This window comes from Hemicordylus capensis, chromosome 1, assembly GCF_027244095.1.
Source record: "Hemicordylus capensis ecotype Gifberg chromosome 1, rHemCap1.1.pri, whole genome shotgun sequence".
In the NCBI taxonomy this organism is placed as follows: Eukaryota; Metazoa; Chordata; class Lepidosauria; order Squamata; family Cordylidae; genus Hemicordylus; species Hemicordylus capensis.
In genome coordinates, this window is record NC_069657.1 from 403,797,544 (window position 1) to 403,824,209 (window position 26,666).

General features: G+C 44.6%; 2 protein-coding genes across 11 annotated transcripts in view; one reads left to right on the forward strand and one right to left on the reverse strand.

The window, feature by feature from the left end:
- RBKS (ribokinase) overlaps positions 1–26,519 on the reverse strand; it is a 96,320-nt gene extending 69,801 nt beyond the window's left edge. Inside the window, exons 1-3 of one of the 8 annotated variants that reach the window (XM_053306088.1) lie at positions 26,247–26,519; positions 23,582–23,699; positions 19,102–19,193 (exon numbers count right to left, since the gene is read on the reverse strand). In XM_053306088.1, the coding sequence (XP_053162063.1) occupies positions 19,102–19,193; positions 23,582–23,623 (134 nt within the window). In that variant the 5' untranslated portion in view covers positions 23,624–23,699; positions 26,247–26,519. The other 7 variants (XM_053306077.1, XM_053306018.1, XM_053306030.1 and 4 more) reach the window with 7 other exon arrangements.
- The window catches only part of BABAM2 (BRISC and BRCA1 A complex member 2), a 224,658-nt gene continuing 224,480 nt past the window's right edge, over positions 26,489–26,666 (forward strand). The window contains exon 1 of one of the 3 annotated variants that reach the window (XM_053305982.1): positions 26,489–26,588. The gene's annotated coding sequence lies outside the window, so the exon portion shown is untranslated. Of the gene's footprint in view, positions 26,647–26,666 lie in introns of all 3 variants that reach the window. The other 2 variants (XM_053305967.1, XM_053305975.1) reach the window with 2 other exon arrangements.

Sequence of the window (26,666 nt, forward strand, 5' to 3'; positions counted from 1 at the left end):
GACAGGTCCAAGGCAAAAGATTCATGGGTTCTTGGATCACTCATCTTAAATAGGCTTGTGCATATTCAGAGAAACCAAAGCAAATAGGTGTCATGGCCCAGACCTCTGAGTCAGAAGAGTCACAGGAGGAGCAGGAGGACTTTGTTGGGAAAGCAGGCTCAGAAGCACAGCAGGAGGACTTGGCTGTGAGAACAGACTCTGAAGCTGGGGTGGAACAGCAGCAGACAGAACAGCTGGCAGAGATGAGGATTGAGGAGACTGATCAGAAGGAAGCTGCAATTTCACCTGTGTTAAGAAGATGTCCCAAGAGAAAGGCTCAGTGGGAGACACACAGGTGCAAGATCTCACAGGAGAGGAAATAGAAATGCTGAGTCGGGAAAGCCTGATTAAATGCTGAGTCAGGAAAGCCTATATTAAGCAGACGCTGTTCCTGGGACAGTACTGTCAGGAACGTTGCCTTCCGTAGACAGTGTTCCTCGTACTTAGAATCATTCAACCTTTCTTGTTTCAGCCTGTCCTTGTTCTGTTCATTCCTTGCTCCTTTATTTCAGTTATTACTCAGTTATCGTAGAGGGGGGTACCTAGTTTAGTTTCAAGGGACTTAATTTTGTTTATACTACTTTATCTTTGTGAGTCATGCTTCGCTTTCGTTCGTGCAGCTAAGCTGCTACTCTTATCTCCAGAATTTCTATTTGACTCACAGAAGTAGAACTGAAGGGATTGTAAATCCTGTCGGTCAGCCAACAGATTTATGACAACAGGTCAGTCACTAAAGATTAAAGATCGGTTGTATGCAAGCTGCCCATCAGTCCCAGGATTGCAGGGAATTGACAATATATGGTTGTGGGGATGGATCTGCAGCAGTGTCCATAGCCCCCATAGCAAGGTTACATCTTCATCCACTACATGGGGACCATGGCATTACACCGCTAAAAAGCCTATAAACCTATAAAGCCCTAAACAGCTTAGGCCCTGGGTATTTAAGAGAACATCTTCTTTGCCATGAGCCCCACCCCCTGTTAAAATCATCTGGAGAGATTCATCTGCAGTTGCTGCCAACTCGTCTGGAGGCTACTCAGGAACGGGCCTTCTCCGTTGCTGCCCCTGGACTTTGGAATGCGCTCCCTGTTGAAATAAGAGCCTCCTCATCTCTGGCAGCTTTTTAAAAGCCACAGAAGACACATTTATTCACCCAGGCTTTTAATTAGATGTATAGCTTTAATATTTTTAATATTGGGTTTACATGTTTTAAATGATTTTAATTGTTAATTGATTTCATGTTTTAAATGATTTTAATTGTAAATGGCCCAGGGACACATGTTTTGGGCAGTATAGAAATATTTTAAATAAATAATAATGCCAAACTGGGTATAGTGGAAAATCTGGGCTTTAACAAACCTGGAAAGGCTCCCACACACCACTTAAGTGATGAAGGACTGACCTGGGTGCTGATGTTGATGGTACTACACTGATCAACAGCTTAGCTATGAGGAGGAGAAAATTGCCTTTTTAGTGATACACAATTAAATAAAAATTAAATTAGAATCAAAGGCTATGCTGTTTTACAGTTAAACAAGGAAACTGGTAAAAACTGTTCAGTGAATTCCAAATTATTATCTTTAAACAAAACAAAAAACCTTGGCTTCTAAGGAAGGTTACTCATCAGTAAGAACAATTTCTTTGTCCAACACATTTTCACCTTGCATGTTAAACATATTGCCAAACATGCATCTACACAGAGTTCTACAAGGTTCACTTTTACTGTTACAGCTATTAAATCAAGCAAAGCATTTTTGAAATGTAATGCTATTATCCTGTCCTTGAATTCTGTAATGAAAAGTGATCATTAGATTTTGATGTTCATCAGACAATTGTAAAAAGCATTTCTGCCTTCTGTTATGAACAGGCAAAGATGAGTAATTTGTATGATTAAAGAACCATCTGAATTCTTCACTTATTGATGGTGCCACAGAAAGTACACAGAATAGCAAAAGACATTGAAATTGCTAACAAACTAAGCCAAACAACTTAATTAGTAAAACTGTCAGAAGGATGTTCAAAATTGTTGCCTAAAATGTTTGAGAGAGATGCATAACTTTGACGTACAAGAAGAAAACATTAAATGAAAAGAGAAACTGCAGACTACAGCATAGTCTATAGATGAGTTAATATAATCAGTACCATTCAGTTGTGTAAAGTGTGCCATCAAATTGGAACTAAATTGACTCTCCACCCAGTTATGTTCCTAGTTAATTGTGTATGCTTCCAATTAATCTCTAACTGTGCTAATATGACTTTTGTATTATCCACCTTACAAAACATGTTTGGCACCATATGGAGAAATACCTTTGGTCCATCTAACTCAGTATTGTCTACACTGACTGACAGCTGCTCTCCAAGGTTTCTCGGAACATTAATTTCAAACAAACAAAACTACAAGCACCTTCAAAAGGTGCTGAAAACCCCCTAAATTATTTATTTGCACTCCAATCTCTTAATGTGCCTAACCAGTGTTTCCTCTAAAGCGTGTGCCTGTGCACGTGCTCACATTTTCTGATGTCTGCTCAGTTAATTTTAGATCCCGCTCAGGTTTAACCAAGAAGGTCCCACTCTGAATGCATGTGTGCACAGACTGCCTTGATACTGCCACCTAGAACAAAACTTATTCTGCACAGGGATGGGGGGAAAATCAGAGAGGCTATTTGCACACGTGTGCAAAACCAGGTGGAGGGAGCGCAGCCCGGTTTTGCATGCGCATGTGAACTGCTGGGATTGGGCCCGAAACGGACCTTACACGGCGCCAAACCCGCCTATGTAGCCACCCTTGAAAACAGGGTTAAGGCAGCGAGCGCTCTCTTAACCCCATTTTCTAGATCAGGTGGCAACCGTGGCTGCTTGCCCATGATGCACTGCACACTCATGTGGTGCATCATTGTCTTTCTGGGGGCCGGGGCAACTCATCCTGGCCTATACCCCTCCCCAGTCCCGGCACATGGGTAATCGTCTGGGTGCGTAGGGAGTGCGCCCAGCAACACTGGCTCAGTTGTCTGTGGGGAAAGTAAATTTAACCTGCATTCCCTGCAGAGCGCCCTCTAGCCCTTCTCCATAATCGTGAGAAGAGGCTCTATGCCTAACCCATTTTGAGTAGAACATACTCTTCATCAGAAGCAGTACTCATTTATTGTTTCCTTAATAAAGAATATCTGTATCTTTTTGGAGAGCATCCTAAGCAACTACTGCCTCCATCATGAAATATATTATATGCAAAATACAGATATAGTAAACATTGGACAGCAAATAAATAAGTCAATGGACTGGTTCAAATATCACATGGTAACATGGGTAAATCTTGGTTCCACACAACATCAGAGCCTTGGGAGTGCACATTTCCCCCTCGCCTGCCTGCCTGTGCCTCAGAAGGATTCTACTTCTGAGGTCAAAAACAAGCAAAGATTGGAAATGACTTCCAATCTAACCAGTCTTGGTTCATTCTAACCAACATCCTTGAAATAACTTCAGATCTGAATTTAAAATTTGAAAAGGGTTTCAGATAGGGGTGTGCACAAAACCGGCTGGTCTGGTTTAGTTCGAGGCCGAATCGGCCTCGAACTCAACCAGGCCAGTTTGGTCCAGCACCCCCTCAAACCACCCCCCCCGGTTTGGGTTTGGGGGGTTCACAGACAAAAAAAAAGTTTTACATTTTTTTTAAAAAAACTTGTACTCCCCTCGGGGGGGGTGTTTCTGGAGGTGGCAGGGGTGTGTGTGTCCACAGAGGTTCCCCCTCTCCCTGCTGGCCTTCTAAATAATCCCCTCGCCCCATTTGGGTGCTCTTTGGCCGCAGTTCGGCCTTCACCCGGCAGCCCGGCGGCCATATTGAGGGCTGTGCACCTGGCCTCTGGGGAGTACAAGGATATATATATATATATATATATATATATATATATATATATATATATATATGTATGTATGTATGTATGTATGTATATATAAAATTTTTGGTCCGTGAACCCCCGAACTTTGGGGGAAGTTTGGTCTGGGTCCGGACCAAACCGGGGGGTGGTGGTTCGGGGGTCGAACAGTCGAATCACCGAACTTGAACCTTGAACCCCTGAACCTGTTTGTACATCCTTAGTTTCAGTTCTTGTTTATTTCAAGCAAGCTGGTTAGAATAAACCAAGATCATTTGGTTCACACATCACTACTGATCCTGGTTTGTTTTTAGTCTACTTTCCTTAAGGAAGTAAGCTTATGAAATCAACCGGCATTGTGTGTGTGTGTCCGTGTGTCTGTGTGCCCCCCCCGCATCAACTTCACAATGCCTGGAGTAATATGAACCAAATTGGATAGTTGTAGGGACACATAGGAACACCTCAATGGCATAATTTGTGATGATGTTATCCATCCCAGTTCAAGATGGCAGACGCATAAATGTTTGAGGCACAAGTGGGCGAACTTATGAACTGCTTAACCAATTTGAACCAAATTTGGTAGTTGTAGTAATACATAGGGGCATCTCAATGGCATAGTTTGTGATGATGTTATCCACCCCAATTCAAGATGGTGGAAGCATGAAAATGAGATGCAAGTGGGCTAACTTGTGAGGATGGTAATTATCAATCAAGATTATAGTGAAAGGAAAGTAGGCAGATTAGTTCTTACCAGAACAACTTGTTAACTTCCGTGAAAAGTAGAATTCTTCTGAGGCTCACATGGGCAGATGAACACATGCGCCCAAGGCTAGGAGCTGTCATGTGGAACCAAAATTTAACTATGGTGCCATATGACATCTGAACCGGTCCAGTCTTATTCTGTAATGTCAGGATTAGCTTCCTTAGGCTTTTTGGCCTATCAACAACCTAAAGCCAACCTGCTTCAGAAATGTTCTGAAAGATTTGACGAAGGTGCTAGATATAGATGCCTTGTCTCTATTTTCACTTGCTGTAAATCTTGCAATATTTTATTTAAAAATATATAACAACAACAACACCTGTGAGTAGTCATGGGGCAGAGTAATCTCCCCAGCTTGTGACCCGCTCCTCTCTATAGAACTGTGTGTGTGTGGGCGGGGGAAAGGATTATAGAAGAGCCACAAATACGCATCCTGCAAACTCATATGCAAAAGCATTACATTGGAACCAAACTGAACCACCTTAGTGGATATGAACACACTGTGCAGTTTAAAATGCACAAATGGCCACTGCCAACTTTTATGCAAAACATTCTGGACAAATTTCTGGCTTTTGCACAACATATTACGCTAAATGCCAAAGAAAGGCATGATTCGGCTGAAGTTAAGCATTTTCAAGAGGTTATTTATTTATTTATCAAATTTGTACACCGCCCCAAACTTTCATCTCTGGGTGGTTGGCTAACATCCATACCAACCCTTTGCTGCTGCACCAAGGTTTTCCATTGCACAAGGGGTAAAAAATTTTTCCCCCTTCTGCACCTGCCTGTGCTTCATGGAGTTATCGCCCTTACTGTCTCCCAACCCTCAGAGACATAGTTTTGGGAGGGATAGGCAGCTGCAGACAGAAGGGGAGGTTGCCAAAAACTGCACCCCCGCTCCCAGCATGCAATGGAAAACCCTGACAAGTGAGCTGAGCATTTGCCTGGATGTTGGCCATTGATTTGAATGGGAGAGGCTTAAGCACACATCTGTTTCTACCACTGGAACCATTGCAAATCCTTAACAAGACTCTGGATCATGCCCAAAGATATTTACATCCACAGAAACATATATATATTTGTGGAAAGCGGGATATTTCTACTTTAAAAAAATATTAACAATGTATAAATACAAAAAGTACCCAAACATGAATGTATTAGAAATGGGGGGGGGAGACAGTATTTTGAGAACCATAGAGCTTCATCAATAAGAGATAATCTAATCTAAAAAAGCTTTGTGGAACCAGAAAATCTTTAAGCATTTTAAATGTTGTGGAGAGTGCTGTTGATGGACCTTCCATCCTGGGCAAAGTTCCAGAAATGGGGCAATGCGACCAGAAAGGTACTGTCCCTGGGACTTGCCGAGCTAACCTGTGCTAACCTAATGGAAGGTGAAAGAGCAAGATCTTCGATACCAAACTTAGGGTCTGGGCAAGCTCACACAGGATAGATGTAGCAAATAAGAGAGAGTAATAACTGTTAGCTATAATAGTCTACATCCCATAAAAGGGATGAAATAAACTGTTCTCACTACTTAAGCCTGCATTATTTCCAATATATGTGGGTTTTAAAATAAAATAAAATAAAATAAATATAACATGTTTTGTCGAATCAAAGATACAGAACTTTTATAGGAATCAGTGGAAAGTGATCTTCTTTTAAACCTTGTGCACTAAGGTTTGTCACATACTAAGAATGTCTAAGCAGAAGTCATAAATGACTAGGAAATGTATTGATTTGAAGAAAAACTCTTAATAACCAAGGAAACAGGCAAAAGTACTGGCAAACAAACATGTTAAATGCCACATGGCAGAAGATGTTTACACAGGACTTTATTCCTGGAAAAAAATGTTATAAGGGTGTTGACAACATAGCACAATGTTCAGTTTTTTAAAATCTTGAAATATGGTGAAATGGAATGAAAAAAACTTTCCAAGGGATCCCAAGCATGCCTCAACCTCCAAAATCTAAGCAAGCAAATACAGAAAGGAAAGGTGGGAAGGGTTTGGCTGAGAAACATGATGGGATTTGTTGGTATTAATGCTTTTTTTAAAAAAAAAATTAAAAGTATATAATTAATTCTTCAACATCAGAAAGTTTTAAAGTGTCTGGACTAGGGGAGGAAGACAACAGCCATATTCAGACATTAATTTCAATCAGAAGGGCCGGTGAAGGCAGTGCCGGGAGGGGGGGCAGAGAGAGGCACCTTTAAGGATTAATAAGCAGGTGCTTACCAATGTTTAGGCAGCACCTGCAAGCTGCCATGCTCCGCCTGCAATCCTGCATGGGGTGGTGGCTCTCTGCCTGCCAGATTGTTGTCTGATCCAAGAAGGCTATTCCAATAAGGCCTATATGTATAGGCCTGATCTATATGTGCAGCAGAATTAAAATGGATTGTATAATTCCAGACTGCAGGTGAAAATCACATTTAAGGGCCCCCTTCAAAAAGAAAAATCCCACCTAGCAGGTGGAGAAAAGCATTGCGAAAGCTCTCCCTCTGCACATGCGCAGAGACCAGGGCCATGCCACTATCTAGCATGACAGTGGCATGGCCCTGGTCTCTGCGCATGTGCAGAGGGAGAGCTTTCGCAATGCTTTTCTCCACCTGCTAGGTGGGATTTTTCTTTTTGAAGGGGGCCCTTAAATGTGATTTTCACCTGCAGTCTGGAATTATACAATCCATTTTAATTCTGCTGCACATATAGATCAGGCCTATACATATAGGCCTTATTGGAATAGCCTTCTTGGATCAGACAACAATCTGTGTAGTCCATAGTATTTGTGGAAGTAACGAGTTCCAGCTACTGTCTATTGCAGAGAAGATGTCAAACAGCACAGAGCACAAATACAGTACAGTACTCAACCTTCTCTTCCTTAGCATTTAGGGTACCCTTGGCATGAGAATCCATGTCCAGCTAATGCCCAGCAAAACATTCAATCCCTAGAACAAGCCTTTGTATATCTTGCACTGAAGTTATGGGATACCATTGCAACGAAGGTTTGCTTTACACCTACATCTCCAATTAAATTACAACTTTGGCTTGCAGTAAACTGATCAATCCAACATACTTGAATGATCACTTTGACTTGAATGGGACAAGTTTAAGTGGCTTTTTGATCATATTGCCTGATATCAAATGTTGATGACTCACTACTGAACAGACGTCTTACACACAACAGGAAGATTAAAGAATATTATAATGTGTTACATTAATGTTCATTTTTGTGGGGATAACACTGGTTATTACACTGCATGTTTCTTTGGCATTAACTTAGTTAAAGGGGCAAAAACAGTTTAATGCAACAGATACATTACAATGCTCTAAAGTGATGTATCACAACAGAATCAACTTGAGGAAATTTAGTATATAAATTATATTATCATACTATGATTTAAATGTGTGCTTTCCACCCAAGTATAGAAGAGGCTTTTAAAGTAGTTGATACTGTTTTTTTAAACAGAACTGTTTTCCTGCTGGTGGCCAATTCATTTCTTCCATTACCCAAGCTGAATCCCTTAAGAATTAGGCAATGGTTTCCCAGCCTTGTGTGGGATATTATGCTGAGAAGCCTGATAAATGCAAGCCTATTTCACGATCTATGATGTTTAGTTGCTAGTAGTCAACAGAATGCCTCAATCTTCCATCGATGGCATCATAGTCTACTGCCATGGAAATAGTTAGCATTACAAACAGAAACCTCACCTCTTCAGAAAACAGGGAAGACTGTCTAAAGTGAAAATGACAGCTAAGATAAATCAGCCTTCAAATAAAACAACCATTTATCGTACTTCATATATATTTAAAAAACACCCCCACCCCAGTGGTTTGTATTAGATTAGGGGGCCATTGTAGGGTATACAAGGTAACGGCCACTGACTCATCCTATCGGATCTTGAATTCCATTTCTCACTGCAAGATCAATGTGATCTCTAGATTTACTCTCTGGTGGGAAGTTGAGTGGCAAGCTCCTCCAAACTTTGTTTCTGCTTCTCAAGTGCCCCCTCCTGCACCCAACTGGCTTCTGTCCTTATTGTTTCTTTCTTAACTCCCCATTTTGCCTCTTGCTACATTTTATAGATTCTTGCTACACACTACATATGTGTCACTGATGAGGCTCCTTCCACTCAACTTCCTACTAATATCCTCGACATTATATCCTGGACATTACACAATCCTGGACATGAGCTGCCCCGAGGAGTAGTGTACTGGAGAGGTGGGGTATAAATATTTTAAATAAATAAATATAGATTCAGCTCTTGAACAGACTAGTAATTTGGGCTTGCAGCACAATGTGGCTGGCATGCTAGGGCAAGTTTCTAATTCCTCTACCTCCACCCCACCCCTGAAAGAGCACTGGGGCAAATTAATAATGGCTGTTGACCTCTACGGGGGGTCAATTTCCAAAATCTGACATTATCACTGCTTAAATAGATTATTCCTGTGGATTATTCCTATTGGATTATTCAACAGCTGCCTGCTTCCATCCAAATGTCACACATTTATCTGATTTCCTATTCCTTCACCACGTTTATACTAGATTAGTCATACTAGATTAGATATGGTCAGTATTCCATGGCTGAATGTTGTATAGTGTTAGGACTGCAGATACAGCCAGTGGGAAACTGCAGGGGTGCTACTCTGCTTGGCTTGCAGTCCCCACTAAGCCTCTGAGCAACTTATCCGCCTTTCTATATATATACCATTTTGAAAGCATGCTCAAGTATTGCGTGGTGAAAAAAAATCGTTACATAATTTTATATTATCTTATTAAATATCACCATAGTGCATTATATTGTATGGTCATTTTGTGCCTCTGACAAGGCTGCACCCTGGGAAAGTGGCTACATTCAACTTTGACGCTTATCATGAAGAATCACTGTGTAGAGAACATATGATAAAGTCATATCATCAGGATTTTCTCCTGGTGATATGAGATTCGTGAGGATTACAAAAAAGCACCACAGCACAACTGTCAGGATTCTAACACAATTCTTGATAGTTTAATTGGTGCTTCTCAAACTTTTAAGCAGCATGTACCCATTAACTTCTGAAAAACTTAAGAAGCATCTCAATTTTCCAGTGGATTTTATATTTACAACAATGTGTGCCATTATTAGTGTCGGAAGCAGGGCTGTGTATACAGGCCCATGATCTCACCGATGTCCAGTCTAGGGTGGTAGGATTGTCATCTTTTACACTAGGGGTGAACAACTCAAATATGTACCTGGGCTAGAAATGATGTTGACCAAAGCTTGGAGGGCTAAACCTAGTGCCATGCAAAGCACAGCATCCCAAATTATTGCTCAGAAACACAAAGCACCACACATTCCATAATGTGCCTCTTTTTTGCCATCATTATGAGAGGAGGAAAGGGCAAGAGAGAGGACAAAAGAGGGAGATTAATTCTAGACAGTAATCAGCAGCAAAGACTGTACAGCAAAGGCAAGCAGGCAAACTTCTCTCCACCCTCTTTGCTGGGCTTCTTTCCTTTCTCCCCTTGTTCTGCACCTGCTGCTTGTGTCTCATGTTCCCCAAGGGTACATGTAAATGTCGAGAAACTATGGTCTAGATCAGGAATTCTCAACATTGGGTCCCCAGATGTTATTGGACTTCAACTCCCATAATCCCCAGCCCCAGTGGCCGTTGGTTGGGAATTATGGGAGTTGAAGTCTAACAACTTCTGGAGACCCAAGGTGGAGAACCCGTGGTCTAGAGAATTCCATCAATTATCCACAGTGACCCAACTTCTTGAAAAGTGTGTGTGTGTGGGGGGGCTGTTTTCACAAGTAGCCAAGACCTGGCTAGGGCAGTTAAGTACAGGCTTGCCTGCTCATGGGAACCGCCAAGAGCTGAACAGGTCTGGGTGGCACCTTGGTGGCAAACCCACCTAGGGAGCCCGCCTCCTAAATGAGGTCAAGGGAGCGAGTGCTCCCTTAACCCCGTTGAGCTGATCGTCTGTCAGCGCTGGCTGAAAGACTGATGGGCTCCTGTCTGTCAATGGAGGGATCCCTACAAAGCACTGTGCACTTGCATGTGGGATTTCTGGGGGCCAGGACGACATGTCCTCTGCGCCCCCCACACCTCTGTGCTGCCGATGGCAGCTGCGGATTGTCTGGGTGCACAATCCACACACCCAGAAACTCCCATTGCTTGTCTGCAGGGAAGGCATATTTCTGCTGCCTTCCCTGCTGCCCAACCTCAAGCCCTCTCACTCAGTTGAGAGAATGGGCTCAGAGAGAGAGTGTGTGCTAGTTCCTAGTAGACAGCCACTTCCTGTCTTATATTTCCACTGCTGGCCAAGAGAAATGAGCTTGGTTCTTTGAGGGTGCCACCTAAGCTGCTGTATGTCAGTGCTCAGTGATGTCTCATGCAAGCAGAGTGGTAAAAGTAGGCTGGTGGTCATGTTTCAGAATAGGGAGATGATGTTCCAAAATGCCCTAGGAAGATGATGTGGCAGAAGGTAGACAGATGATCAGATTCCAGTACAGGCAAACAAGGATTCATGGATTAGAGGCAGATAACATGGTCTAAGATGCACTGGTGGTCATGTTCCAAGGCAGACAGGCAGCAAGTCTGTCAGTCAGGGGCATAGCTAGGGGAGAGGGGGCCTGTGTTTGCACCTCTTCCCAGCGGCTTCTCGGAGTGAGTGAGATAATTAAGAAAATAGGGAGGAGTGGAGTTGGGGGGCCCTCAGGAGCTGGGGCCCCCAGGTTCTTTGAATCCATCCGCTCAATTATAGCTATACCCCTGCTGTTAGTACCTCATTCTATAGACAAGAAGCTCAGACTGGAGAGCCAAGCCCAGGGTACTTCTTATACAGGGCCAACAGAGATTCTATTGGTTCCCCTGGTTACCTGATTCTTATTGGTCTGGCTGGTTGCAGTTTTCCTTCCTGCCATTGTTGGGTGGGGTAGGAGCACAGTGTGGACCAGTAAGCCTCAGGCCAGTCAGCCCTTCTCTGGTGTAGAGAGTAAAGTGTCTGAGTTGTGCTGCTGGTATCCCCCCATACCTTTCACATTACTAGTCTAGTTGAACTCCAATAGCCAGCACCTAACTACCAAGCCCTATACAGTTCTGGCCTCAGAGTTTGCTCCTCAGTTTGAGCCATTTAGCTGTGACAAGACGACTATACCTGCTCCCCTTTTCTGATTGTTGCCTTGGTTTTCATCACCCCACTTCTGATCATCTATTCCTGTTGCAGAACTGTTGCAGTGTGGTGGCGTCCCAGCTGCAGAGGGTCTTGGATGATACGGATTATCTGGACCCTTTTCAATCTGGCTTCCGCCCCGGGTATGGGACTGAGACTGCCTTGGTCGCCCTAGTGGATGACCTACGCCGGGAACTAGACAGGGGGAGTGCGTCCCTGTTGGTTCTGCTGGACCTCTCGGTGGCGTTCGATACCATCGACCATGGTATCCTTCTGGGCCGCCTCTCGAGTATGGGAATCGGAGGCACTGCGTTGCAGTGGTTTCGGTCCTTTCTTGAGGGGAGGGTTCAGAAGGTGGTGCTGGGGGACTACTGCTCGGCCCCGTGGCCGTTGGCCTGTGGGGTCCCGCAGGGATCGGTCTTGTCCCCCATGCTGTTTAACATCTACATGAAGCCGCTGGGAGAGGTCATCCGGAGATTTGGACTGAGTTGTCAGCAATATGCGGATGACACTCAGCTCTATCTCTCCTTGTCATCTGATCCTAGGGAGGCGGTGGATGTCCTGAATCGGGGGCTGGAGGCCGTGATGGGGTGGATGTGGGCTAACAAACTGAAATTGAATCCGGATAAGACGGAGGTACTGTTGGTCAGTAGGAGAGCCAATCGGGATGAGGAGATTTTACCGGTTCTGGATAGGGTTGCACTCCCCTTGAAGGAGCAAGTACGCAGCTTGGGGGTACTACTGGACCCGGCTCTGCTTTTGGAAGCTCAGGTGGAGGCGGTGGCCAGGGGTGCCTTTGCACGGCTTCGGCTGGTGCGCCAGCTGCGTCCCTTTCTCGAGAAGGCAGATCTGGCCACGGTTACCCACGCCTTAGTCACGTCGCGGCTGGATTACTGTAACGCGCTCTACGTGGGGCTGCCCTTGAAGAATATCCGGAAACTGCAGCTAGTGCAAAACGCGGCAGCTAGGGTTTTATCCGGAGCTGCCCGTTGGGAACATATCACCCCCATTTTGAAAGAGCTGCACTGGCTGCCGGTTCGTTTCCGGGTCCAATTCAAGGTGCTGGTTTTGACCTTTAAAGCCCTAAACGGTTTGGGCCCGGGGTATCTGAGGGACCGCCTGCTCCCACGGGTTGCTGCCCGCTTGACAAGGACATCTGAGGGGGCCCTGCTCCAGGTGCCGACAATGAGGGAGGCCCGGCTGTCGTGCACTCGGGACAGGGCCTTCTCTGTTGCTGCCCCCAGACTCTGGAATGCTCTTCCAGTGGCCATTCGTTCCTCGGACTCCATCACGGCTTTTAGAAAGCTTTTAAAGACTTGGCTTTTTACCCAGGCTTTTACATGATCGTTTTCTACTGCAGCTTCTTTGTGTTTTTATTTGTTGTATTGTTTTTATGCCTGTTTTTATGTTTTTATATTTTTAACATGATATTTTTATTGTCTTTTTATTGTATGTTTTTAACTTTTGTAAACCGCCTTGGGGTTATCTTTTTAACGAAAGGCGGTATATAAATGCAAAAATAAAATAATAAATATAACTTCATCCTCTCCTTGTTTTCTGTGCATCTGCTTCGGATTCTCTTGCTGCCCTGGTATTCTACCTCTGTCTGTTTTGGACAGTGCATTGCTTCTGACCTACAGTGAGGAAAATAAGTATTTGATCCCCTGCTGATTTTGTCCATTTGCCCTCTGACACAGAAATGATCAGGCTATAATTGGAATGGTAGGTTTATTGTAGCTGTGAGAGACAGAATAACAACAAACAAACCCTCAAAAGCCCAGTGCCCAAAAGTCAGCGATGGATTTGCATTGTAGTGAGGGAAATAAGTATTCGATCCCTTCACAAAAGTTGTCTTAGTACTTGGTGGCAAAACCCTTGTTGGCAATCACAGAGGTCAGACGTTTCTTGTAGTTGGCCACCAGGTTTGCACACAACCCAGGAGGGATGTTGTCCCACTCCTCTTTGCAGATCCTCTCCAAGTCAGAAAGGTTTCGATGCTGATCTTTGGCAATCCGAACCTTCAGCTCCCTCCACAGATTTTCTATGGGATTAAGGTCTGGAGACTGGCTGGGCCACTCCAGGACCTTCATGTGCTTCTTCTTGAGCCACTCCTTTGTTGCCTTGGCTGTGCGTTTTGGGTCATTGTCATGCTGGAATACCCATCCACCACCCATTCTCAATGCCCTGGCTGAGGGAAGGAGGTGCTCACCCAAGATCTGACGGTACATGGTCCCGTCCATCGTCCCTTCGATGCGGTGAAGGTGTCCTGTCCCATTAGCAGAAAACACCCCCAAAGCATAATGTCTCCACCTCCATGTTTGACGGTGGGGATGGTGTTCTTGGGCTCATAGGCAGCATTCCTCCTCCTCCTCCACACACGGCGAGTTGAGTTGATGCCAAAGAGCTCGATTTTGGTCTCATCTGACCACAACACTTTCACCCAGTTCTCCTCTGGATCATTCAGATGTGCATTGGCAAACTGCAGACGGGCCTGTACATGTGCTGCCTTGAGCAGGGGGACCTTGCGGGCACTGCAAGATTTCAGTCCTTCACGGCATAGTGTGTTACCAATTGTTTTCTTGGTGACTATGGTTCCAGCTGCCCTGGAAGTTCCCCCCGTGTAGTTCTGGGCCGCTTTGTCACCGTTCTCATAATCATTGCAACTCCACAAGGTGAGATCTTGCATGGAGCCCCAGACCGTGGGAGATTGACAGTTATTTTGTGTTTCTTCCATTTGCGAGTTATCGTGCCAACTGTAGTCACCTTCTCACCAAGCTGCTTGGCGATAGTCTTGTAGCCCAGTCCAGCCTTGTGCAGGTCTACAACCTTGTCCCTGACATCCTTCGACAGCTCTTTGGTCTTGGGCATGGTGGTGAGTTTGGAAGCTGAGTGATTGCTTGCTTCTATGGACAGGTGTCTTTTATACAGGTACTGTAACAAGCTGGGATTAGGAGCACTCCCTTACAGAGGGTGTTCCTCATCTCAGCTTGTTACCTGCATATAGTGAAAAGACACCTGGGAGCCTGAAATCTTGCTGGTTGATAGGGGATCGAATACTTATTTCCCTCACTACAATGCAAATCCATCGCTGACTTTTGGGCACTGGGCTTTTGAGGGTTTGTTTGTTGTTATTCTGTCTCTCACAGCTACAATAAACCTACCATTCCAATTATAGCCTGGTCATTTCTGTGTCAGAGGGCAAATGGACAAAATCAGCAGGGGATCAAATACTTATTTCCCTCACTGTACTTGAACTGATCACCAGCTCCCACCTGGGTCATGGAACCTGACCCTTTCTGAGGCCTGGCCCTTTGAGACATGTGTATGCTTGGGATAAATAAACTTGTATATGCCAAAATACAAGGTACACAGCCACCCCAGATATTCTGAAAAATGGTTAACATGCACGCCAATCAACTGAGTGTCTGCATACAGTGCCACACAATGTTTTTGCTGTGTCATGAGTGAACAAATTTAATTAAAGGCAAACTAATAATCAAACAGAATGTCTACAGATGTGTTTAAGGCTGGATGGAGAAATGGAGCTGGAACATGGCTCCAGGCACATTAGGTAACATGAAAGAAGGCACACATTCTGGAGGAGGTGCAAAAAGACAAAGGGAAGGTGGAGAAGTCTAGGCAGATCATGGGGAGTGGAGGAATGTAGCTAAAGATAATGATCTTGCAGATAAATAGATCCTTTTCTTCTCAGAGATCCCAAAGCAATTTTCAATTTTCAAAAGGTAAAGATACACATCTGCAAAACAGGTTTCTTTAAACCCTGTGAAGGGAATAGAAACAACTTACAGTAACTGGCAACTGAGAAATGATGGCACCAAGAAAAGATATTCTTAATATGGGTGTACATCAAAAAAGGGAGGAGTACAGGGAAAGGAATAAGGCTAAAAAATATGCTGAAGCTATTCCCACGATTGGTAGAAAGCGGGCTAAGGGAACCCAGCTCGCTTTCTACCTATCATGAGAACCACCAGGCTTGTGGGTGAGCCTGGTGGTTCCCAGGTGGCTAGCCCACCTAATTCACCCTCCCCTTAAATGAGGTTAATGGAGCGAGTGCTCCATTAACCTCATTTTATTGCTCGTATGCCACCACCGCCACGGAGCGTAGCGACACATGAGTATACCCCCAACTGGGAGGCTGCAAACAGCATCCCGGGCTCGGTGGTCTCCCCACAATGCCCCTGGCACAATTGCATGGGGCATCCTGGGACTTCCGGGGGCCAGGTGGCCCCCAATCTCCTGCCGGCTCCGTGACAGAGCTGGTAGTCATGTGGGTGGCCAATCTGGCCACCTAGGGCTCCGGGGATGATCGTCTGTGGGGAGAGTGGGCTAAGCCTGCTCTCCCCGCAGACCTCATCGAGGCACTTCACGGTAATTGTGTGAAGCGCCTCGTTGTCTCCATTTTAGAGCAGGGTGGGGTTGGTGAGGGAAATAATGAGTCTGTTCAGTATTGTGGGCCCAACCATAAATATACCTTGAATATTGTAACTTTATTTATTGAGCCTCACAGCAAGCTTGTCTAGTTGTTCAAGCTTGAGATAACAATTTGTCTAGGTCCACCCAGTAAGTGTCATGGCTGAACTGCAGTTTTACGCACCTAAATCTGATACTCTATCTGATACATCATAAAGGCTAATTTATTCTACAACATTCTTATTCAGTATGAAGCTTCAAACTTAAAGGCTGATTTACAAGCACTTCTAAATACAGATTTAGGATAGATTTGCAGGAGACTTCCAGACTCCTACAGAATTACAGAGGAGCTCACCTGTGTATCATTCAAAGTGTGTACCAACACCCAAACACATTTCCTGGAGCAAGCTATTGTTAGAGCTAACCCAGGGGTGGTCCTTTCATGAGGAGAGGTGGTCACTTCAGGTGGAAGATTATTTGAGCACCAACAGGACAGCAAGATGGCCGCCACTGCTGCCATTGGAACAGCTCTTCCGTATCAATCTGACCTTCGTAAGCTTGCAAAGTGCCTCTCCTCACATCCTTGCAAAGCTTGCAAGAAGCATGAGAGGAGAAGAGGAGGCTGCTGTCAACCTGCCCCCCATGCCACTTTCAAAGCTTGAAAGGGAGTGATCACCACCAGCGATGTGGGGCAAAGCAGCATTTGGTGCCTTGCCTCAGGCATGCACTAACTTGGGCCACCCCTGAGCTAATTCCACAGCTTACAGAGAAAGGTGATAGTTCTGTTGTATATTTTCTCTAAAATACATTTAGCATTCTTGACAGTTTATAAGCAAGAAACACTGACCAGTGTTGCCATACTGAAACAGACAGAAGACTCATGCTCCATTCAAGATGAAAAATACAGGTTTGAACTATCCTTGCTTTTGAACTTCAATCGCCTGCATCAATTCATTATTACTCGCTGTTCCTGACTTGGTGGTCTATGGTTTGGTGCTCTCCCTGCTGCCTTTTTACTTTCTCAGACTGTATGTTTTTAAATGTATTCCATCAGTCAGCATATTAGAATATTACAAACAAAAGTGAGTACAGCATGGGGCTAGAAATCAGGATACAGTTCCTATCTTTGGGAGATAAAAATAGTAAGCCAGAGGAAAAAGAATGCCCATGAGAGGCTAAAGTTTCAAATGTTGTTTGTTCACAAGAAGCGTATGAGCTCAGTTTCACGTTTGCAGCTTCTCAAATAAATTGGATGGGAATATTATTATTGCTCTGATTATATGAGGGCAGCGCTCTGTATTTTGTTTTGTCTGTTACAATAATTTTCCATTTTTATTTCAGTTCTTTAGTGAGAAAATAATCTCTCATGTGTTGTCCAGTGCTAAGATTGCCTTATTCACCGTCTCAACATCTCATATACAGGTTTGATTTCTTCTGTCCTGATTCCTCACTAGAGTGGTCTAAAAGCCAGTTTTTATTTCCATTTCCATTCCTTACTTTTCTAGATTTTGCTTTTAATTCCCACGTGATACCTCAATCAGAGGTGTCCTATCTTGCGCAAACATAATGCATATCAAGTGTTGCTCAACCATAAACCTGCCAGGAGACTCACTAGCAAGAAAAGCAATAAGCCTGGTAACCGCTTATGGCAAAGCTTTCCTTTAAAAAACAAACAAAAACAAACTATGCTTATGGTAAAGCCTTTTCACCGATAAGGTTAATAAAATTTGTCTCAAGATAGAATCATTTCTTGTGTGCTTGAATATGTTGTGAAATCTTATGCATTAAAGCTTAAGTAATTCTATCTGTAGCATTTAAAAAAAGGAGAAAATAGGATGCTTAAATCAGTGTGGGTACCCTGCAGTTTTAATTTTTTTTAAAGCAACTGAGCACTTTTGAATTTTTTTTTTAACATATCCTATCCAATTAGGTCCAAGGAAAGCTGATAAAACCTACAACCAAAAACACAAGACAGATAATCTATTAATTATTATTTCTTATGTAATCTGAGCAAAACCCTTTATATGGCTTGGGGCCAGGGTATCATTTGGAGCACATTTGCCCATATGAATTTGCCAGGGTCCTTCATTAAGCATCTCAGGCCCTGCTCACAACCTTGCCACTGACTGAGATCTGGTTAGTGATGGGGACTAGAGGCAGGGCCTTTTCAGTTCTGGCCTCTTAGCTTTGGAATGCCCTACTGGAGGAACTCTACCATGCTCCCTGTCTCAGAATATTCAAAAGGCACCTGAAGATCCCCCCCGCCCATTTTTATTAATGAGAGGCATTTTAGTATTTTTATCTGCAGTCTGTGTCTGGTGGGTCTTCACAATTTTAAACGTTTAATATTGTTCGTAGTTGGATTCTGTTTCATTTAATTGGGTCCACAGCAAACCTTTAAGTTTTTACATGGTTTTATTTTATTGGCTTGTTGTTTTATTATTCTTGTAAGCCTCCCCAAGCAGTATTTGCACCAGAAGGGTGGGATATAAATATTCTAAAGAAATAAAAATAAAGGTTTTCAAACTGTGTTCATAGAAACCCTAGGGTTCTTACAAAGCTTTTCAGGGGTTCCTTTTTGAGAAGCTAGGTAATAGCGAATATGCTGCCTGAAAGAACAAAGATGTGGGGTGGAAATGTTTCTGGAAAATTTCCCATGCTTTATTATTCCGTAGAAAATTTTCTATTTCTAAAATTTCTGCTTGGCTACTTGAAAAACATTTGCAATATAGTGAGGGAAAATCAATATGGTGGAGGTTTTTAATTTTTTAAAAATGTATAGAGGGCAAATAACATGACAATAGCATAACATGATCACAAACATTTTAGAACATCAGAAAAATTTATAGTAACCTTTTAAAGGGAAAAATTAATGCAAATTTATGCAAATGCAGGGGAATTACATTCCAGTTAAAACTTTTCCAGCCACATCTCTGCAGAGCAATCTGAAAAGAGAAGTTAAAATGATCATGGAGTTGATGACACCCAAATCTATTTCTCCATATCAACATCATCAGGAGGGGGCATAACTTCCCTAAATGCCTGCCTGGAGGTGGTAATGGGCTGGATGAGGGATAACAAATTAAGACTGAATCCAGATAAGACTGAGGTACTCATTGTGAGGGGTCAAAATGTGGGAGATGAGTTTGATCTGCCTGTTCTGGATGGGGTCAAACTTCCCCGGAAAGAACAGGTGTGGAGTCTGGGGGTGCTTCTGGATCCGAGCCTCTTCCTGGTCTCCCAGATTGAGGCAGTGACCAGAAGTGCCTTCTATTGGCTTTGGCTGATATGACAGCTGCGTCCGTTTCTTGAGATAAACAACCTCAGAACAGTGGTACATATGCTAGTAACCTCCAGACTGGAGGCACTTAATCAATCAAACAATCAGTCAATCATACATACTTTATGGAACTTGCGTAGCAATGGTCACTATCTTATATGGTTTTAAAGGGAGATAAGGCAATTTCATGCAAGACAGACATGATGGCTATGTACAACGTCAATGCTGAGGCACTATACCTCTAATACGTAGGGCAATGAAACAACTTGGATGATGTCTGGAATGATGCTGAAGGAAGAGTCATGATGAATCTAACCAAACATGGGCTAGAGACCATTTTAGGGATTACTCGATGGCAATGGGGGTGGTGAAGAGATGTTTTTTATATGCCACCATTGCATCTGCTCAGTGCAGACCAGCAGAACTGTTCCTGGCTTCTGTCCTGGATATGGGACTGAAACTGCCTTGGTCGCTCTCGTGGATGACCTATACCGTGAGCTTGATGGGTGGGGGGAGAGAGTGCATCCCTGTTGGTTCTGCTGGACCTCTCAGTGGCATTTGATACCATCAACCATGGTATCCTTCTGGACTGCCTCTTGAGTATAAGGATTGGAGGTACTGCTTTGGAGTGGCTTTGGTCTTTTCCCGGGTGGAGGGTCCAGGAAGTGGTGCTGGGGCACTACCACTCAGCTCCTTGGCCATTGGGATCCCACAGGCTTCAGTTTTGGCCCACATGCTGTTTAACATCTACATGAAACCGCTGGGAGAGGCCATCCGGGGACTTGTACTGAGTTATCAGCAATAGGCAGATGACACTCAGCTCTATCCCTCCTTATCATCTTATCCTAGGGAGGAAGTGGATGTCCTGAGTCGGAGGCTGGAGGCAGTGATGGGTTGGATGTGGGCTAATAAACTGAAATTGTATCCAGGCAAGACGGAGGTGCTGTTGGACAGTAGGAGAGCCAACAGGGATGAGCAGTGGCGTATCGGGGGGAAACAGCGCCCAGGGCAAGCTCCCTGAAATGGCGCCCTCGCCCCCCACATACCTGTGAGGGCGCGGCGGCGCCCCCCAGGCGGCAGATCACCGGCGGTGGCGGCAATTCGGCGGTGGCGTGTAGCGGCGGGTCGCCCGAGTGTGGCGGCGGGTCGCCCGCGGAGTGTGGCGGCGGGTGTGTGGCGGTGATTTGGCGCTGGCAGGCGGCGGCGGCAGATCGCCCGCCGAGGACGGAGTGCAGGCCGCAGAGCGACGCTGAGCCTGCCTCCTGGCCCGGCGTCGCTTCCCAACTGCGCAGCCGCAGTTGGGAAGCGATGCCGGGCCAGGAGGCAGGCTCGGCGTCGCTCTGCGGCCTGCACTCCGTCCTCGGCAGGCGACCTGCCGCCGCTGCTCGGGCCGCGCTACAGCATCGCCGCCACGCCAGCCACTGCCGCACTCGGCGGGCCGCGGGCGACCCGCCGCCGCCCGCCAGCGCCAAATCGCCGCCACACGCCCGCCGCCACACTTGGCGGGCGATCCGGGGGGGCGGGGAAAAGCCACTTTTTGGCACCCCCCACGTGACCCCCGGGGTGGCGCCCGCGGCACGTGCCCCCCTGCCCCCCTATCGTTACGCCCCTGGGGATGAGGGGATTCTACCGGTTCTGGATGGGGCTGCACTCCCCTTGAAAGAGCAGGTGTGCAGCTTGGAGGTATTGCTAGATCTGACTCTGCTTTTGGATGCTCAGGTGGAGGCAGTGGCCAGCGATGCCTTTGCACAGCTTTGACTAGTGTGCCAGCTGCATCCCTTTGTTGAAAAGGCAGATCAGGTGGCCATAGTTTTCCATGCTTTAGTCATGTCATGGCTGGATTACTGTAACATGCTCTATGTGGGGCTGCCCTTGAAGAACATTCAGAAACTGCAGCTAGTGCAAAATGTGGCTGCTAGGATTTTATCTGGAGCTGCACACAGGGATCATATTACACCCATTTTGAAAGAGCTACTTTAGCTGCCAATTTGTTTCTGGGTCCAACTCAAGGTGTTAGTTGTTACCTATAAAGCCCTTAACTGTTTGGGCTCTGGATATCTGAAGGACTGCCTGTTCCCAAGGGTTTCTGCCCATGTGACAAGGTCATTGGAGGGGGCACTGCTCAGCATGCCAACAATGAGGGCGGCTTGGCTGTCATGCACGTGGTGGGACAGGGCCTTCTCAGTTATTACCCCCAGACCAGGGTCATAGCAAGGTTGGAGTGGGCCCAGAGACAAGATTTTAAAATGCCCCCGCCCCTCGAAGCTCTGCTCATGAAGTAAAGAAATCTTAAATAAGGCAGAATAGTGGTAACAAAAAGCATAGTAACATTTATATATATACATAACCTATGTTGCTGGTCTATAAATGATAATAGCGTTCAGCAAGTTAAAACGTATAAATATCTTGGCCTTGTGCTTCATGAGCATCTCTCATGGAGACCCCACTGTGACTATTTAGCCACTAAGGCTCAACATACAGTCACAGCTGTATTAAACATTTTTTACACCAAAGGGGCCTATTCCATTCCTGCTGCACTGAAGGTTTACCAAGTTAAAATTCTAGCCCAGCTGCTCTATGGAATACAGATTTTTTTTGACAGGAAATCTACAGTTACTTGAACGGGTTCAAACGAGATTTCTAGGAGGTATTTTCCAACTCCCTCATTGTGACTTGAATGCGTCGCTTCATTTAGAGGCGGGCATTACCAGGATAGTAGCCCAGGCTTGGTTATGTTTAATTAATTACTGGCACAAAATTAACTCTCATGGGTTGGGCTTGGTTCCTTTGGTTTTAAAGGACGAATATCAGTCCATTTGGAAGAAAGATGTACAGGTCATACTGGGTAATTGTGGGTTTTCTGAGCAATTCATACGCCCCTTAGGCCCAGATTTAGTCAAAAAAGTTTTAAAACAGAGAATTTGGGACCTGGAGAAACAAAGGGACCTGAGTAGGGTCTCTGTTGGAGCTTATAATGATTACTTCTCAGGTTACCCACTTCTGGCAATTTATCTTACATACTTGTCTGCTCTGACCCAAAGGAGAGCATTCTCTCAGGCTCGATTTAATGTCCTGCCATCTATGGTTTTGGAGGCGTCCCTTATAAGGATTGACTATGTCCCTGTGGTGCAGAAGTGGTTGAGACAACTGCACATGTGCTTTTACACTGTACCTTTTACAAAACTGTTCGTACCTCCTGGCTTGAACCTTATTTGTGCAAATTTTTGGGACATCAGGATGAGTTCTATGTTGAGCTCTTCCTGTCAGGTTGGCACAAGGGAATTACCTTGGCCACAGCCAGATTTTGTGCAGCTACTATAAAAATAAGAAATGTTTTAACTAATTTTTAATTGATAGGTTTTATGTGTTGTTCTTTTCTTTTCCTTTTTCTTCTTCTGAAATACAATAATAATTGTATTATTGATGCTTGTTGTATGTACGTTATGTTTGGTCTTGTACCGTAAATAAATAAATAAATAAATAAATAAATAAATAAGTGCCACAATAGAGCATCCTAAATTATTTTTAAAAAGATTTTGTAAACTGTGGGTGATGCAAGTCATTTAATGGTACTAGAGAAAGACATGCTGTTCTGGTAACTCCAGGTCTTCACACTCACAGTTTTGGAGGATGAATACAACTGAAGGAAGCCTGGGCGGGTGCGTGGCTGGGGTAATCAGTCATGTGACTTGCCTCTGGTGGGGGACCCCCAAGACAGTGGGCCCCCAAACAACTGTCTCCCCTTGCCCTATTATTGTTACGCCCCTGCCCCAGACTTTGGAATGCTCTCCTGGGGCGGCATCCGCTCCTCAGTCTCCATCACAGTTTTCAGAAAGCAAGTGAAATCCTGGCTTTTTACCCAAGCTTTTATATGAGTATTGGTTTTGTTGCTGCTGCTCTGTATTTTATGGTCTCATTGTATAGGTTTTAAAAAAATAGAGTTGTATTTATATATTTCAACTTAATATTTTTATTTTGTAACTGTTTTATATTGTTGAGTTTGTAAATAAATAAATAATACTAATTGCAGAGAGAGGGCAAATGATAGCAAACCCAATTGTCTTCATGTTCTGCTTGTGGGCTTTCCAGAGGCATCTGATTGGTCACGAAGGAAAACAGAATGGTGGATTTGAAGATTAGTTTTCTCCTTATGCCCTTTTACCGACCTTCCCTGAAATGCAGAGAAGCAATGACAGCATTTTAACTGCCCTAGCTGCATGAACTGAGAATGCACCCCCGATTCTCTAAAATAGAGGTTCCCAACCTGTGTCTTCCAGATGTTGCTGAACTACAATTCCCATCACCCCCAACTTCTTTTTATTGTGGCTGGGGATGCTGGTAGTTTTGGACCTCCAGATGTTGATCAAGTATAACTCTCAGCATCCTCAGCCACAATAAATTGAAGCTGGAGATGATGGGAGTTGTAGTTCAGCAACATCTGGAGGTCCACAGATTGGGAATCACTGCTCTAAAACTTTGAGTATTTTTGCAGCAGACATATAGGGCTGGTTCACATGATCAATCCCATGTCAGTTAATAAAAAAAACTGGAGAGGCCAGCAGCACATATGCTCCCATGGAACGTTGTGTGAATTTGGGATTTTTCACTAATCCCTGACATTAAGCCAACACTGAAAAATTGAGATTAATGATCTCGGGTTAAATGTCAGGTTTTTGGAGTGCCACCTGGAGAGAAAAATCATGTTCTATAAGAGAAGGAGCATCGCCAGGATCTCTGGTTTTAATTTAACTGATGTGAACTGGCCCAAAGAGATGATCAAATATGAAAAGGGTTCCCTCAGGGTAAGAAGTCTGGGACCTAGTGGCTCAATAAATACACAATACTTCTTCTGTGAGATGTCATATGAGCCTCGCAGCTAGGACTATGGCCAAGAAGAGACACCATAAGATTTTGCCTCAGTCTTAGCAAACCCTGTACCTTTTTAAAGAGGATGAGACAAAGTGCTTATAATGTCAAAGTATGGGGATGCAGTGCAAATTGTACCTTATTCTTGTGTAACTATCAGTAGCAGATTGCATATAAAACATGGTGCATGTTGATGCAAACTAACCTAATAAATCATTAAATGAAAGAGGAACTTTTGTCTTAGATGGGAGAAAAACATGACCAATTTACATCCAAGCATTAGGAGTTAGGCCTCTTAGGCTCTGCTCCCATCTCTGCTCATGACCATCTCCACTAAGGGTTGCTGACTAACTAACTGCAGAGAACTGGAAAGGCAAAGTGCACAGGATTATATGGTCTATTGGGTCACTTTGTATGCAAAAATGTGCAGATGTTTAACTTCAAATATTAATTCCTGACCCAGAAAGCTATGTGAAACTCAATTTTGTATGCTTTCACAAATGAAAGTTTGGCTATGGCATAGTGTGCCATAGTTGGTGTCTACTCCTGGCAACCACAGAGCTCTGTGGTTGTCTTTGGTAGAATATAGGAGGGGTTTACCATTGCCTCCTCCCATGAAGCATGAGATGATGCTTTTCAGCATCTTCCTATATCGCTGCTGCCTGATATCGGAGTTTCCCATATTCTGGGAAACAGGGGCGTAACAAGGCTGGAGTGGGCCCAGAGACAAAATTTTAAAATGGGCCCCTCCCTGACACACACACACACACACACACACACACACAAGACAAGTCATGTGACTTGCCTCTGGGGGCCCCCTTGAGGCGTGGGGCCCCCCAGGCAGCCACCTCCCCTTGCCTAATGGTAGTTACGCCCCTGCTGGGAAACGTACCAGTGGGGATTTGAACTGGCAACCTCATGCTTGCTAGGAAAGTCATTTCCCCACTGCAGCATTAGGTGGCTTTGGCTAGGATGTAGACAGCACAGATTAGTTAGCCCCCAATATTTCAGTTGTTTTTCAGTTTAAAATTTTAAGGTTTTAATTTGCACGTGATTTTTAAAATGTTAAATTAAGTTTTTGTATATATTTTAACTGTTTTGTGCTATTGTTAACCGTCCAGAGATGAAAGTTTGGGGCGGTGTACAAATTTGGTAAGTAAGTAAATAAATAAATAAAATACTTTAACCATACTTTTGCATTCATTTGGCATGGTAAAAAGGATGACATTTTTCTCCAGTTCAGCCTTTATGTGCAAAGAGAGGATTGCAATCACAAGCCCAAAGGCTCAATCCTATTCATATTTAGAAACTCCACTGAGTTCAAAGGAACTTACTCACAAGTAACTCAGTGGATCTTACTTCTGAGTAAACAGGCACAGAATTGGAACTGCAGGGCTGCGATCCTAGCTTGGGAAAAATTCCCTTCCTCTCTCTGTGCTCCTATTCGACTCCACCAGTGTTCCCTGTAAGAATTCCCAGATGTTGTTGACTACAACTTCCAGAATCCCAAACTGCAATGGCCTTTGGCTAGGGATTATGGGTATTGTAGTCAACAACATCTGGGAATTCCTCTTACAGGGAACACTGGACTCCACCACTTTATGTAAAGCAAAAAATACAATGACCTAGCTGCAGATGGACTTGACTGGAGCACAGGAAGGCTCCCATATGCAATACTAACCTCACCAGATCAGTCATACAGGATCCCACCACCACGACTTCAGCAACTGCCATGTTTCAGAAACAGATTTAGGAACAACAGCCCCTTTCGCCTCAATGAGACCTTCAATCTAACCTCAGCATTACAACTGTCTCTAACTGGCACTTTAGACCTTTCCAGTCACACATCTACCTGTGCCTACGGGGTCCTTCACTCGCTTGATGCGCCCGCCTTTCAGACGCCTGATTGCTATTCCGCACTTTTCCTTGACCAAGTGACGGCTATTTCTTCTCAGTTATCACATGAGTTCAGTTCTCCTCAATCTAATCTTGCCCCTCATTATTGCGAAAGAGAAAGCAAGATTTCATTCAGGCGCCATTAGACACCTATAAGTCCACGGAAGCCCCGGCTTGCGTGCCTTGGGCTTCCGAGGAGGTCTCGGGAGCGCGTCTGTTTTCTTCGGGTGTGCACGCGCACGCACCGCATAGGCGGGAGTGGGAGGGTTCGCGCAGGCGCCAAGCGTGCGTGGAACAGGCAAGTGGTCGGGGCAAATTTTAGGAGGTTGGTTTGTACTTCCCTGTGCATTCTGCAGGTATTCAAAGTAGCAGTGCT